The sequence below is a fragment of the Dysidea avara genome, chromosome 11 (genome assembly GCF_963678975.1).
Source record: "Dysidea avara chromosome 11, odDysAvar1.4, whole genome shotgun sequence".
In the NCBI taxonomy this organism is placed as follows: Eukaryota; Metazoa; Porifera; class Demospongiae; order Dictyoceratida; family Dysideidae; genus Dysidea; species Dysidea avara.
This window is the reverse complement of record NC_089282.1, coordinates 22,826,638-22,841,342: the sequence shown is the minus strand read 5'-3', so window position 1 is coordinate 22,841,342 and position 14,705 is coordinate 22,826,638. Positions and strand designations below refer to the sequence as shown.

Below are 14,705 nucleotides of genomic sequence, written 5' to 3'. Positions count from 1 at the left end.
TAAGATATTCCGGATTTCCGAAAGGGTTACGCCCGTTTTGTATAAAATAACACCGTCCTCTAAACAAGGCGCCATAACTTCCGCGTACTTTGGTTGACGGACACGAAGTTTGGTTTATCAGATTCCTTGATGAAAGGCGATTCGATTCATGGGTAAGTTCTTTGTGTAGTAACGAAGGGGAAGCTAGAAAGGAGCCTTGTACCGCAAAATTTACGTGTTCACAATGCCCGTAAAAACACGTGTTTTAAATATATTTCTATAACCTAACCTGTTTAACAATTTGTACGGTCGGAGTCTTATTAAGCATCCTTCGCTGCATAGAATGATACCAAATTTAGCGAATTTGGTTGAGGATAACAACTTGTAAATTGGGATTTTCCCGGCGAGATAATTTAATTTTCCAATAGGTTAATGTATGGAGCGCGTATTATGTCATCATCAGCAGTAAATAACTGTCGCTATGGCGACATTGTCCCATTTGTACGGCCGGAATTGGATAGAGAAATTCAAGGGCTTTCTTTTATTGTATGGTGTGCTGTAGAAATTTTGTGAGTTAAAGGTTGTAAATTAGTGTTTTTCCGTGTAGTGTAAAATACATGTATTTTGTATTGGACAAAAAATGACAAGGAATGATGAGATTTTATGATCAGCCTGTTTTACCAAGTTGAGGTTTCAAAAAGGATATTAAACAGATTTTAGATTTATTTAATGCATAATTCTTAATTTTTAAAGGTTTAACCCAGAGTTTGAAAACTTTTAATGTTGACCACCTGAAAATGCTTGATTTGACAAATCCCATACATATGTTTTGATATGCACAGACACTGGGTGTAGCACTTACTTGATTTGGCCATTAGTGTTAATAGTATTCACTACTTTAGTTTATTCATGGCTAGTAAAGTAAGTACTTTAGTGTAGTTGAATCGTCTTTACATTGCCGTTTTGACACCTGGTGCGATGTCACACACGCGTAGTGACTGGGCGTGGCGCTTAATTGGCTAGGCCGCCATTATAGCGCTGTAAACATATTCACTGCTTTAGTTTATTCATGGCTAGTATAGTGAGTACTTTATAGTGCACTTAAGCTTCATTATGAGCTGTTCAGCTCATATTTGGGCTTCCTGTGTTTAATTGCGTACCCACAATCGAAGCGATCTGCATGCTCGTGACGATACACTTACGTTTGGCCTCTCAGCAGTGCCTTGTCGTTGCTCTTACGACGTTACCTACAATCGAAAGTCACATGGTCCCATATAAATATACTCGCAAAGCATTCCAGCAGTTTCCATGTACACTTGCAGGTGATTCACCCAAGTGGAATATATTAGTTGTAATATGGGCACTTGTGATTTGCCTGAAATATACACACTCGCACTCGGGCTGCGCCCTCGTGCTCTTGTGTATATTTCAGGCAAATCACTCGTGCCCATGTTACAACTACTACATATATATATATATATATATATATGCAAGACTAGATTGTGATGTGCACATTCAATTAATGGTCGATTAGTACAGTGGGCATGGCTCCATGCAGATAGCTGCAATACACCTTACTGATCAATAGGTGTGGCTCCATATATGACTACAGACAGTGACACACGGTCCCTATAAGTGGGAATGACTCACAAAAGAAGCCGGGCTGCTGCAGGACTAGGGACACGATAGCTACTCATCACAGTGCTAACTGGCAATAAATCAAATTAATACGGGTAGCTAACTAGTAGGGGTGGGTGGTTTCTCAATTATATTGTCAAACCACGATATTCTTTCTATACCAGCATTGTCAAAAATTCTTGGAAAGGATATCCGTGGTATCGTAATTACATGGTGTTCTTTATGAATACTGTAAAGTAAATATCTGTATACTTTCTGTAAACATGGTGGGACGTCAGACTACTGCCACTGTAGCTCTAAGGCAAGTAAGATTCAGATTGCTACAGAGGGTATATTAATCATTTTTAAGATGCTCTTATAGTATATTCCAATAGAGCATTCATGTAAGTGCAAGTATTAACAGGTTTTGTCAATGTGATTAGGAACTTTATGACAATGATGTAAAGTGCTGGTTTTATTGAGGAAGGAATATTTTTTACAGCAGACATTGTAGCATTATATGTGGGTGATGCAAAGATGAGTATGAGCTTCTATTGCTAGTCTGCAACTTTTTAGTCATGTATGGGAATAGATAGACCTCGTATATTAATTTTATATCATGCACTTGAGTATACAAAACAGTTGTATATAGCAAAATTGAAGTCTATCTGATGTCTGTATTCCCATGCATAGTTCAATGAATGGTGTTAAGTCATGTTTTGTATATCCATTCATACTATGCTGCAAGTTTGATGGTAGAGCACCCGTCAAAATTTTTAAAGAATATTGTGATATTATTCCCATGATATATCATGATAGTGAAATTTCAAAATTGCTCAGCTAGCAATAAGTATTTGTAGAGAAATGCCTACCTACATGGTATTACAATTTTTTTTGCTGTTTAACTACATTGATTCACCTATCCTCAAAAATAGCAAACTTGATGTGTGTGCAAGTTCAGTGCTCAGATAGGTGAATTTGTTTAGATAAAGTCTACTTATATATATACGGAGTTCCATTCAACTACTCTGATAGAATTTTAATAAAACATACACCTGTTGACAAAATAGGGTCATTCCATGTCAAATCACCAAGGAATTGTAGGGTCACCTCTCGGATTTTGATGAAACTTGGTGTGTTTGTAGTACCTATGGTGCTCATCACCCATACCAATTATTAGCCTCATACACCACATAGTTTCTGATTTATGACCGCAAATATTTTGAATATTTCATGAAAAATTGGCTCGTTTTGAGTTACAAAATCAACTGTAGCTCACCACTGTGTTAATATTTTACAATAAAAGATTCAGTGATTAAAGACTGTTAGTTGACCTTTCCAGTAATCCATAAACTATGGGATATCAATTTAATTAATGGTGAAAAGGGCTCCATTGAAAACTTTAATCCTTAATATTTCAAAACGTACTGCTTCAAATTCTTTGAATTTTTTACTAAATAATACTTGGGTTATGGTCTATTGTTGGTAAAATATTTGTGGTGGGGCCACAATGGGTGCAAGAGATATAATTAATTATGTTGTGGTATGTAGTGAAATTTTGTAGTCTATTGTTACTATAAGGGAGTGTGCACCTCTAATAACCACTCCTGATAAGGCCATGCCAACTTTGTCTTACACAATGAAGGTGTCCAAGTACAGTGCAACCTGCATTAGTGACCACCTGTATTGAAAGACCACCTGTGTGCTGCAATTTTTTTAGTTGGATTTACTGTATGGGTAATTCCATATCAGTTCACCAAAGTTTTGCACATGACTCCCTCAGAATTGGAAGAAATTCAGTGTGTGGTCATGTGTCCCTTCAACCATTGCTTGTATGGCTTCCCAGAAATGGCTTATTGAGTATTCTGGTTTTTTTTTGCTGTACTTGTGACCATTCAAAGCATCATAACTTAGGTGTTTTTATAATGAATTGCACCACCTTAAAGCTCTAAGAATATGCTTTTATTTGGTATATATATATTTACATAGTGGATATTGTGCCAGTACCGGTTAACAAGCATGAACGGCTATTGTGCCAGCATAGTAGTATACCCCGAGTATTCAACTTTAGGGTACACGACCAGTAGGTTGCCTCGAGTCTTGCATTTTAGACATGCGACAAATAGTATTAGCGTTAGGCTAGGGTTGGGTTCAGTTTTGGTTTCTTCTTCACTTCAGATGGACATCTATAAGGTAGAAACTTATGCAGGTGGGCAGCTGCAGCTGCAGCACCAGTGGTACAGTGGTTACGAGTATGGAATATGAAGACGGATGCTAGGGTTTGAGCCCCAGCTGGGGCAACTTATTTTTTTTTCACTTTCTTAGGTTTTTTTGTCCAAGTTTTTCGTAAATGCATGTAGCTAGCATTCTTGGTAGCCTCCACTGCTGGCATAATAACTGGTGAAACAGTGCAGCTGGTACCGGCTCTATATAACCTGCCATAATTTAATTTGATGAAGTTGATAATTAGCCATGTCTCCTAATTTTTGACGTTTGCTCTACCAAAAAGTGCTGATTAGAATTTTATTGTGGATACTTGTCAGACATTCACCTATTAGTTGTAAAGCTTTCAGTTTGGGGTCTCTATGGGATTATGAGATAGGAAGCTAGCGGTGTTTATGGTATTATAACAGATATCCCATGCAGTATTGCAGACCTTGAAGCCCATTCTGCTGATTTAGGTTTGCAGACTCTTTGATTCAATGAACTGCAAGGTAAATGTATGCATATATAAATAAGTTGTGACAAAGGCATATAATACAAGTTGGTGGTACAGTGTGATGCTGTTTGGTAGCAAAAGTCATATAGAGTACTCACAACCACTTCTTGTCCTTGGGTCTACAAGAGTTAGAATGTCATCCATTGGTATAGTGTGGATATTCTGGGGCTCTGGGTACTTGAACAAGTTTGATGGACTGTGTGGATGCAGAAATGTCAGTTTCACTTCCTTAGTGTCATTGCAAACTTCAAGCACACAAGCTAACCACTGATTCTTTTCATGCCAAAAAGTGAAAAATCCAGCAATTGATTCTGGTGAAACTTCATTCTTTGCTAGAGCAACTCTCTCTTTCCTGAAAACAATCAGATTATGAGTAAAATTTATTTCCACTGTGCTATCTGAGATTGGCACAAAAGAGTTCAGTTTACTCGTACCAGGGATTGTACATGAGAGTTAAAAGCGATGTCTCTGTTCTCTTGAATAATCTTCATTGTTACATTACCCAAAGTAAGCAGCAGGTATATTGCTACATGCTCAATCGAACAACTGACGTGGTGTCATTAGCTGGTCATTCATTGTACTGCCTGCGAGCTATATGTAAGCTGGCTGCATTTGAAAACTATACAACTAAATAAATTGCAGCACACAGGTGGTCTTTCAATACAGGTAGTCACTAATACAGATTTCACTGTACTTGGACACTTTCATTGTGTAAGACAAAGATGGCATGGCCTTATCAGGAGTGGTTATTAGAGGTGTATACTCCCTATAGCAATAATAGACTACAAAATTTCACTACATACCACAACATATTTAATTATATTTCTTGAACCCATTGTGGCCCCACCACAAATATTTTACCAACAATAGACCATAACCCAATTATTATTTAGTAAAAAATTCAAAGAATTTGAAGCAACACTTTTGAAATATTAAGGATTAAAGTTTTCAATGGAGCCTTTTTGAACCTTAATTAAATTGATATCCCATAGTTTATGGATTACTTGAAAGACCAACTAACAGTCTTTAATCACTGAGAAATTTTGTTATAAAATATTTGCACAGTGGTGAGCTACAGTTGATTTTGTAACTCAAGATGGACCATTTTTCATGAAATATTCAAAATATTTGTGGTCATAAATCAGAACCTATATGGTGTATGAGGCTAATAATTGGTATGGGTGATGAACACCATAGGTACTACAAACACACCAAGTTTCGTCAAAATCCAAGAGGTGACCCTACAATTTCTTGGTGATTTGACATGGAATGACCCAATACTCTAATAGAACAGTCACTTATACTTTTCAGGATTTCGATAATTGATATTTGGATAGTTGAGGTCCTACTCTATTTGTGTGTATGGTGCATGCTTGCATGTGAATGCTGACAAACTAACTTGGATCATCATCATCACCATCATCATCATCATCATTCTTTCTAGTGCCATGTTTTTCAACATTCTGGCCAGTGCCACGAAGACTCAGAGTATAACCATCTTTACCATCACATATCTCTATCATTCCATCACCCTTACCATCTGCATCAAACATATAATAATAATTAAAATTTTCTCATCCAAATATATGTATTTTTTTGAAATAGGCTGAGACTATTGACACTGACAGACAAAAAAGTGATCCACCAGATATTTAGCCAGATACTTAACCACTGATCACACTGCCGGCTACCACACTACTTTGTTTCTACCTCAGCAATGTCAATTCAGAAGGATATTTAGAAGGGAATTTACACCTGGTGAAGAAGAAACCAAAGCTGAACTTGACCCTAACCTCAATGCCAACTTAGGTTTGCCTGTAATGTCTTTTAGTGTCTGTATGAAGGTGAGTTCGTAAAAGTTACAATTGGCCCACTTTCAGCAGGATGGACAAATTGTTCCCTCCATTGCTTGAGCTTACCAAACACTTATCTTCATACAACTAGTGTGCTTGATATTTGAGTTATTCTGGCTGGTGTCAACAGTTTGTGGCACAGCCGGTATCAATATATCATTTTGTTCAAAATAGATTTTCTTTGACATTGCATATGCAACAATCGAGACAATTCAGACATTAGTAAGCTAATTGTATATACCGGATGGTGTTACTACCAAGTGGACATGCACAATGCTACAACTTTAATAACATTTAATTTGCAGTTGTAACTGCACTGTAAATAAAAATATAAATTTAAATATGAGGTATTGCAATTGTTTTCCCCTTAGGGACCCACGAGAGAGCTAAAGGGATATACCGGTACATACTTAGTGCATCATCACACACCTCTTATCATATTTCTATTTTACCCTTTATTACCTAAAATAGCTGAAACTAACAACTTACATGACTAAGAATGTAACCTACATAGTCTGTTACTAAGTGTTTTGGGGGTGAGTAATGAATAACAAAAATTGTTGTTGCAGTACCTTCTGTATGAGGACAACTATGTGGCCATATACACAGCATATATGTATTGCAGTACCTGAAGCACATATAACGTTCAGCATATAAGTACCCTTGCATTCCCAAGGGCTGGCAGCATTTTGCAACTCCTGTTGAGTTCCTGACTGCAACTGTTTTCCATCTTCAATCTGCACAATATTAACGATATTACCACTCTATTGTCCAGAGGCTGTACATTACAATAAATATTAGTTCAATGTAGAAAACATTTTATTTGCATTCAGTTAAGACACATGTCATACCTGTTGAAACATTGGTGCAGTGTATCTCTGTATCGTCCTACAATAATAACCTATAGCTACTCCATCTGTTGATAAGAGCATATTACATAGACATTATACCATATGACATTACACACCAAAAGAAAATTTCATTAATTGTTACCTGATTGTAGGGCTCTACAATCTGTAGTTATGACACACCCATGAGGTAATTATCTGATTTGTAAATACTCCACCCTTGGGCCACATGAAAAAGATGCCCGAGGGTCACAGGCATGAGTGTTTGCAAAAACTGAATGGGTATGTGTATGGATCAAAGGCACTCAATTGTAACACAGAATGCTAAGGTTTTAATAAGTACTGTGTCTAAGGAACAATGTTACTGCCTTAGTGGTTCACAAACAGATTGGCAAATAGTTTTGCAAGGGAAAGGTTCTGTTAATTGGTTTCTACCTAGGTACAGTGCCGCTCAAATGCAACATCGTCTCACGAGAGTGCAAACGATCTAATTAAAGAGTATGGCACCCGTTTTGTTCGCAAGTATTCAGCAGGTGCCACACCCTTTAATTGGTGAGTCTTTTAATTGCTCGCACTCTCACGAGACAATGTTGCATTTGAGTGGTTCCTACTGTACATGTCACAGCCTTTTAACACCAGCCCTCCAGTAGTACTAGGCTAATTAACAATCTGCTACATAGCCCACATCTAAATACAACCAATTCTTCTCCAATCTGATTATCAGTAAAAACTCTAGTACACTCCTTGTTGGCCATGCTGTAATTACTTGATCCACAAGTTTTAAAAGCAAACACACAAACACTGACTATATTTAATTTTGCGTACTTCAGAGTGCATTCAGCAAGTTCTTACCAGTGGAACCAGTTTGTCTTGATGTAGAGCCAGGAGTGCACTCAATTCCCTACAAGATGTATAGATTTTCACATATACAGTACAAGGGTCAACCTTCATAATAATGACGCAGAAGAAAACAATAGCAATACGTGACCAGATCTGCAAAAATTCTACATGTTTGTGCATTTTTTGAATTCCATTTTATTACATCATTTTCCTTTATCTACACAGCCAAAGGAATGGTCAACTGAGTTTCAGCTCTAGAGCTTTAGACTACAAAGTGGTATAAACAGAAATGTCAATTTGTATGAAAAACAGACTACCGGTGCTTAATAAAATGACTATAGCTTATGAATGTAATTGTGCATGAAGATGTATATACCCTTCACTGTGATGCTCCCTACGAACAGGCAAATCCATTGCTGGGTAAATTATACCTTACAGGTCCTTCCTAAGACCAGGGACAGGTGAGAAAAAGATGACAGTGAACCGCATGTCTACTGTGAGGTATGCTTCGGGGAATATGACAATACCAAGGTTGTTACTGTTAGTACTTTTCTTTATTGCAAAACAAGTACTCTAAAAATTATGAAGCTTTTTTTATAATTCATAAGTACACTTCACCTGATTGTGTTAATACATTCTAAATTTGCGATGTGGGATTCTTGCAGATCAGGCACATATTACACAAGACACTCTATTAAAATATGCAATTTAAAGAAGGAATACAGAAGCCAGCTATTGCCTTAACTATAAATTGACATTTTTCCAATGATTCTAAAATTATACGTTTGGAACCATACCAGTTCCATAGCTTTTCTATGAGAACACTATGACAATGGCTACTGAACTCAAATAATTGTGAAAATTAAATCCCTGTAAATTAAATCTGTATGTGTGACCCACTGAGCAAAAACAGGCCGTTTTTGCAAATTCCTCAAGTTCAATTTTATTGCTTCTCTGTTATCTATAGTAACAAAGGAGTGGACAGCCAAAGTTTCAGCCTTTTGTGATAAATAGTCTTGGAGGTATAGTGATAGACAGTTGGGACAGGCACAAACTCAATTTGTGCAGAAACAATACGGCAAATAAATTACAGACACTTACTTAATCAATCATAACTCATGACTGAAACAAGGTACAAAGATGGGTCAGTCTGTTCACCATGAACTGGAACATCGATCACGATATAGTGTTTTCGCTGTGTGCCACTGTGTGGACAAAGAAGAAGGCCATTTCAAGAATTAAATTATGATGGTAAACTTTATTTCTACTGTATTGTACATAAGTGCCCATAACTCGCATACCGTACGTTGTACGAACACTAAACAAAGATTTTCTTATTCCTAATGAACAAGAGCATCTGATGGTGTATAGGTTATAATGATTTCAGCTTTGTTTCAGTACATAACAAACTGATTGAAATATGCGTACAATTTTTAAGTAGTACGTGTATTTTTACCCAGTTTTATGTTTTAATAGCAAAATAGAATTTTGTGAAAATGGCTGGTTTATGCTCAGTGGGTCACATATGGTACTATAGTTGTAATTCACACAAAACAAAAAATCTGTGAACAAAGGTGTGGCCTTAAAAAGCCTGAGTGAAAAAGTTGTGGAATCAAAGGTGTCGGCCAAGAAATGGCTGCAATGATGTTAATGCTTAAAAATGTTAATAATGCACACAACCATTATTAAAATTTATTAGCATGTAGCCATTTCTTGGCCATCACTTTGATTTTACAACTTGTATTACCCATACTTTTAAGCTGCACCTTTTTTCATAGCTTGGCTGTTTTTGTGTGGATATCATTTCTTTTTGTAATTGCAAGTTCAAAAGTTATGACACTTCCTTTTAACTTTTTTCCTCTTTACTACAGGAATCGTCGAAGACTGTGTGGCTATATGTATTTACGAAGAACTGAATATAAGATGAGTTTTGAAGACATGCATATCCCAATGATAGCTGGGCAGATTTGACTTAAATTAGGAATGGGAAATTCCCTACCCTGAGGAAGTTTCCACAGCAGAAATGGTTAAGCACCATTCAAGCTCTATCAAGCTATAGATACATAAAAACGGCATTTTCTTGGTTCCATAAAATGAGTATAAGTTGCCTGCCTGCACCGGCTGTACTTGGCCACATAACACACTTGATATAGGCTAATTTCATAATTTTTAATAGAGCACACATTTTTTTCTGAGCACTTTAATACAATGCATATAGAATGTTCTAGAATTTCCACTGATAGATCTACGAGTTATCATTCTAATGTACTAAACCAGAACTTTCACTTATAAGGTAGAAATTAAGTGAGATGAGCAACTGACAGCAGTGGCAGAGTGGTAAAGGGTTTGGGTATATAATTTTTCTGATCCTTTTGCACACATTTTAAAACTTTTCAGTGACTGTTCTATTAGAGTATCTCAATCATGCTTTTTTACATGTTTGGCTTTGCTAATACACTCAGTACTTTCAAACCACAAAAGGTTTGCACTACGATGGTAACTTTATGTACAAACTGATCTTCAGGTTATTCTGTCAAGCAGATTACTCTGTAGGTATGAAAACAAATAGTTTTTGCAATTTTCAAAATCGTGGATAATTCCATTGTTTTTATTACAAAAATTGAGCTGTCAATGTGCTGCACTATGCTCTTACTGCCCTTCAAATTTGAAGTCAATTCAAGAAAGCATGTGCGAGTTATAACGAGTGGAGCAAAAAGAAGCAGAAGATGAAGAAAAATACGAAGAAAATACTATGAACTTTGAAGGTGCATATCTCAGTGATAGCTTAGCAGATTCAACTCAAATTTGGGAAAGGAGGTGCTCTACTCTGAAGAAATTTTCACAGCAAAACTGGCTAATTTTTGTTCAGGCACTATTGAGCTATGAATGTGTGAAAAACAGCATTTTCTTGGTTTCTGTAAAATACACACTTGTCTGTCGCGTATCCGCACTTAGCTGCACTTGGCCACGCGACACACTATTGTGTGTCCTGATCTAGTTCTATCCCTTAGTAATTATCTGAGGTAAGAGGTTGTCCAAGAAACCATCACTTCTGTTAAAAGAAAGGCATGTAACATAACTTTAACATGCAATTATACAAAAGAAGTATTTTAAACAGTTGTGTTAAAAAAGAAAATTGCATATAGCTGTCTCCATAATGTGAAGGCAAGGATATTAAGTACTTAGTGACTACCAAGTGTGGTTGGGTATATATATTAGGGCCGATACAGATATCCGTATTACCCGGATATCCGTTACTATCTGGATAGTAATTTGAAGTCAACCGGATAGTAATAATTAAAGCAATTTATCTGTGTTTCAAGAAACCAACAGCTCATCATGAGATGAATCTTTTCACCATGGAGAGTTAGCTAAGGTAGTTTTACGTGAAGTTAACAACTACCTGGTAAGTTAATCAGCTTGTTTGCGAGTGACCACACTCATCGCTAATGACAAAACGCAGCTGTGAACATTGCAGAAGAAGTTGTAGCAGAAGAGTTATTGCCTTATAAAGAGTTCTTTGCAACTAGTTGTACCTAGAAAAGGGCTTGTAGCAACTGCTACATCTTGTATTTGTATTCATGTTTTCTCCAGCTGCCAATCTTGTTACAGACGAAATCTATTAAGTGCAAAGTATTAAACACTATAACATTACCACAAACTCTTTGTTCTCATATGAATGTTACGTTTGCTTCTAGTACTAGTAAAACAAGGATGTTCACAATAAACTATAACATGTTTTTATACCAAGTGATGATGTCACTATCCATAGGATATCTGGAAAGATTTTGTTCAGGATATCTGGATAACAAAAGTTGCTATCTGTTTGTCTTAATATATCAAGACACACGGTAGTGTGTCGTGCGGCCCAAGAAGCCGGCGCGCCACACCGTGAACAAATCACCCTGTAGAGAGTTCAGCTAGAAACAAGTTATCCTGTAAAGAGATCAGCTAGAAGAGGTTACCTTGTAGAGTGTTCAGCTACAAACAAATCACCCTTTAGAAAGATCAGCTAGAAGAAGTCACCTTGTAGAGAGTTCAGTTACAAAGAAACCACCATGTAGAGAGTACAGCTACAAACTAGTGACCTTGTAGAGACATCAGTTACCTTGTAGAGAGTTCAGCTACAAAGAAACCATCATGTAGAGAGTTCAGCTGCAAACAAATCACCTGTAGAGAGTGCAGCTACAACCAAATCTCCCTGTAGAAAGGTCAGTTAGAAGAAGTCACCTTGTAGAGAGTTCAGCTACAAAGAACCATCATGTAGAGAGTTCAGCTGCAAACAAATCACCTGTAGAGAGTTCAGCTACAAACAAATCTCTCTGTAGAGAGATCAGCTAGAAGAAGTCACCTTGTAGAGAGTTCAACTACAAAGAAACCATCATGTAGAGAGTTCAGCTGCAAACAAATCACATGTAGAGAGTGCAGCTACAAACAAATCTCCCTGTAGAGAGATCAACTAGAAGAAGTTCCTTGTAGAGAGTTCAGCTACAAACAAATCACTCTGTAGAAAGATCAGCTAGAAGAAGTTACCTTGTGGAGAGTTCAGCTACAAAGAAACCATCATGTAGAGAGTTCAGCTGCAAACAAATCACCTGTAGAGAGTTCAGCTACAAACAAATCTCTCTGTAGAGAGATCAGCTAGAAGAAGTCACCTTGTAGAGAGTTCAACTACAAAGAAACCATCATGTAGAGAGTTCAGCTGCAAACAAATCACCTGTATAGAGTTCAGCTACAAACAAATCTCCCTGTAGAGAGATCAGCTAGAAGAAGTTTCCTTGTAGAGAGTTCAGCTACAAACAAATCACCCTGTAGAAAGATCAGCTAGAAGAAGTTACCTTGTGGAGAGTTCAGCTACAAAGAAACCATCATGTAGAGAGTTCAGCTACAAACAAATCTCCCTGTAGAGAGATCAGCTAGAAGAAATTACCTTGTAGAGAGTTCAGTTACAAAGAAACCACCATGTAGAGAGTTCAGCTGCAAAGAAATCACCCTGTAGAAAATTCAGCCACAAACAAATTGCCCTGTAGAAAGATCAGTTAGAAGAAGTTACCTTGTATAGAGTTCAGCTACAAAGAAACCACCATGAAGAGTTCTGTAATAAATGTATGTGAGAGGTTCAAGTAAAATCCAAATTTTATTTCTTTTGAACAAATCTGAAAAAAATGCAGATTAAAAATTTAGCATTATGATGTCATCAATATGACATCATCATTATGACTTCACCATGCACAAGATTTATCAAAATTAGTTATTATGTTGATATGACATTCCTCACGGACTAAATTATATAATTTTATTTAAAAAAAATAAATTTTTAAAATACAGCAATAATACTGATATCCACCCCAAAAACACCTTCGCTGTAAAAAAGGCGCGCCGAAGAAACTACAAGTACCTGGAACCCAATGTAAAAAACAAAAAGAAAAATCAGCTTAGCTGAAGTGAAAAGTAACTGGTAACTTAAAGAGCTGATATCTGAAGCGGCCAAGAATACAATTACTAAAGTTTAATCCATGCAAGAACACCTTGGCTATAAAACAGGTGTATACATGAAAGTAACTGGCAACTGAAATGGCTGATATCTGAAGCGGCCAAGAATGAATGGTCATATACAACTAATTAAAAAATTTAACACTGAACCTTTATAATTCAGCTGTGTTCTATATTCACTCTTGCTGCATCGTAAAGTAATTTCTTTTAACTCTAATTGGCTGGTAATTTGGCCGCCTTTTTTAATAGTCAGTATAATAGAGCAAAAAAAGGTGGCCAAATTACCAACCAATTAGAGTTAAAAGAAATTACTTTACGGTGCAGCAAGAGTGAATATAGAACACAGCTGAATTATAAAGGTTCAGTGTTAAATTTTTGAATTAGTTGTATATGACCATTCATTCTTGGCCGCTTCAGATATCAGCCATTTCAGCTGCCAGTTACTTTCATGTATACACCTGTTTTATAGCCAAGGTGTTCTTGCATGGATTAAACTTTAGTAATTGTATTCTTGGCCGCTTCAGATATCAGCTCTTTAAGTTACCAGTTACTTTTCACTTCAGCTAAGCTGATTTTTCTTTTTGTTTTTTACATTGGGTTCCAGGTACTTGTAGTTTCTTGGGCGCGCCTTTTTTACAGCGAAGGTGTTTTTGGGGTGGATATCACTCATTTTTGTCAGTGATAGACTCTATATTTGGTTTAAAAGGTAATTTTTTTGGAAATGAGCAATTAACATTAATGCAGAATATTATCTTGGAGAGTCAGTAAAATCCATACATAATAATGATTGTTTCATAACACCGTAAATTCGGAGGTATGAATTTACGGTGTAGTATGACTGTTCTATTAGAGTAAATTTATCTTTACTGCCTGCACGTGATGAATATATCTCATATCTGTGCATGTTAAATGCTTCAGACACCTAATTAAACTTGCAAGTGCCTAATTAGTTCACAGTTGCTACACAGCTATAAATACATTTGTAATTGTTATCATCATAATCATTTAACCATTTTTTAATATTTTGGTCGCAACTTCAGGATTAGAGCAGCAAAGAAAGGAATAGAGGACTCAACCATCAAGACTTGTATATGGGAGATGGAACAGTATTGCGATGGACAATGCCGGTACTAACCCCTCAAGGGTGTTGCAGTACAGTATAGATGCAAGACCAGAGCCTCGATCGTCACCTTTTGACTGTGGTCACAACTTCAGGATTGGAGCAGCAGAGAAAGGAATGAAGGACTCAATCATCAAGACTCGGGGAGATGGAATAGTATTGCCATGGACAATGCCAGCACTAACCCCTCAAGGATGTCACAGTGCAGTATCGATACAACCACTCCAACCAGTGCA

General features: G+C 36.8%; 1 protein-coding gene across 3 annotated transcripts in view; it reads right to left on the bottom strand.

The window, feature by feature from the left end:
- The window catches only part of LOC136238128 (tyrosine-protein phosphatase non-receptor type 11-like), a 28,809-nt gene that overhangs the window by 3,831 nt on the left and 10,273 nt on the right, over positions 1-14,705 (bottom strand). For all 3 annotated transcript variants that reach the window (XM_066028464.1, XM_066028466.1, XM_066028465.1), the window contains exons 6-9: positions 7,869-7,917; positions 7,020-7,084; positions 6,797-6,905; positions 5,715-5,855 (exon numbers count right to left, since the gene is read on the bottom strand). In XM_066028464.1, the coding sequence (XP_065884536.1) occupies positions 5,715-5,855; positions 6,797-6,905; positions 7,020-7,084; positions 7,869-7,917 (364 nt within the window). The remainder of the gene's footprint in view (positions 1-5,714; positions 5,856-6,796; positions 6,906-7,019; positions 7,085-7,868; positions 7,918-14,705) is intronic.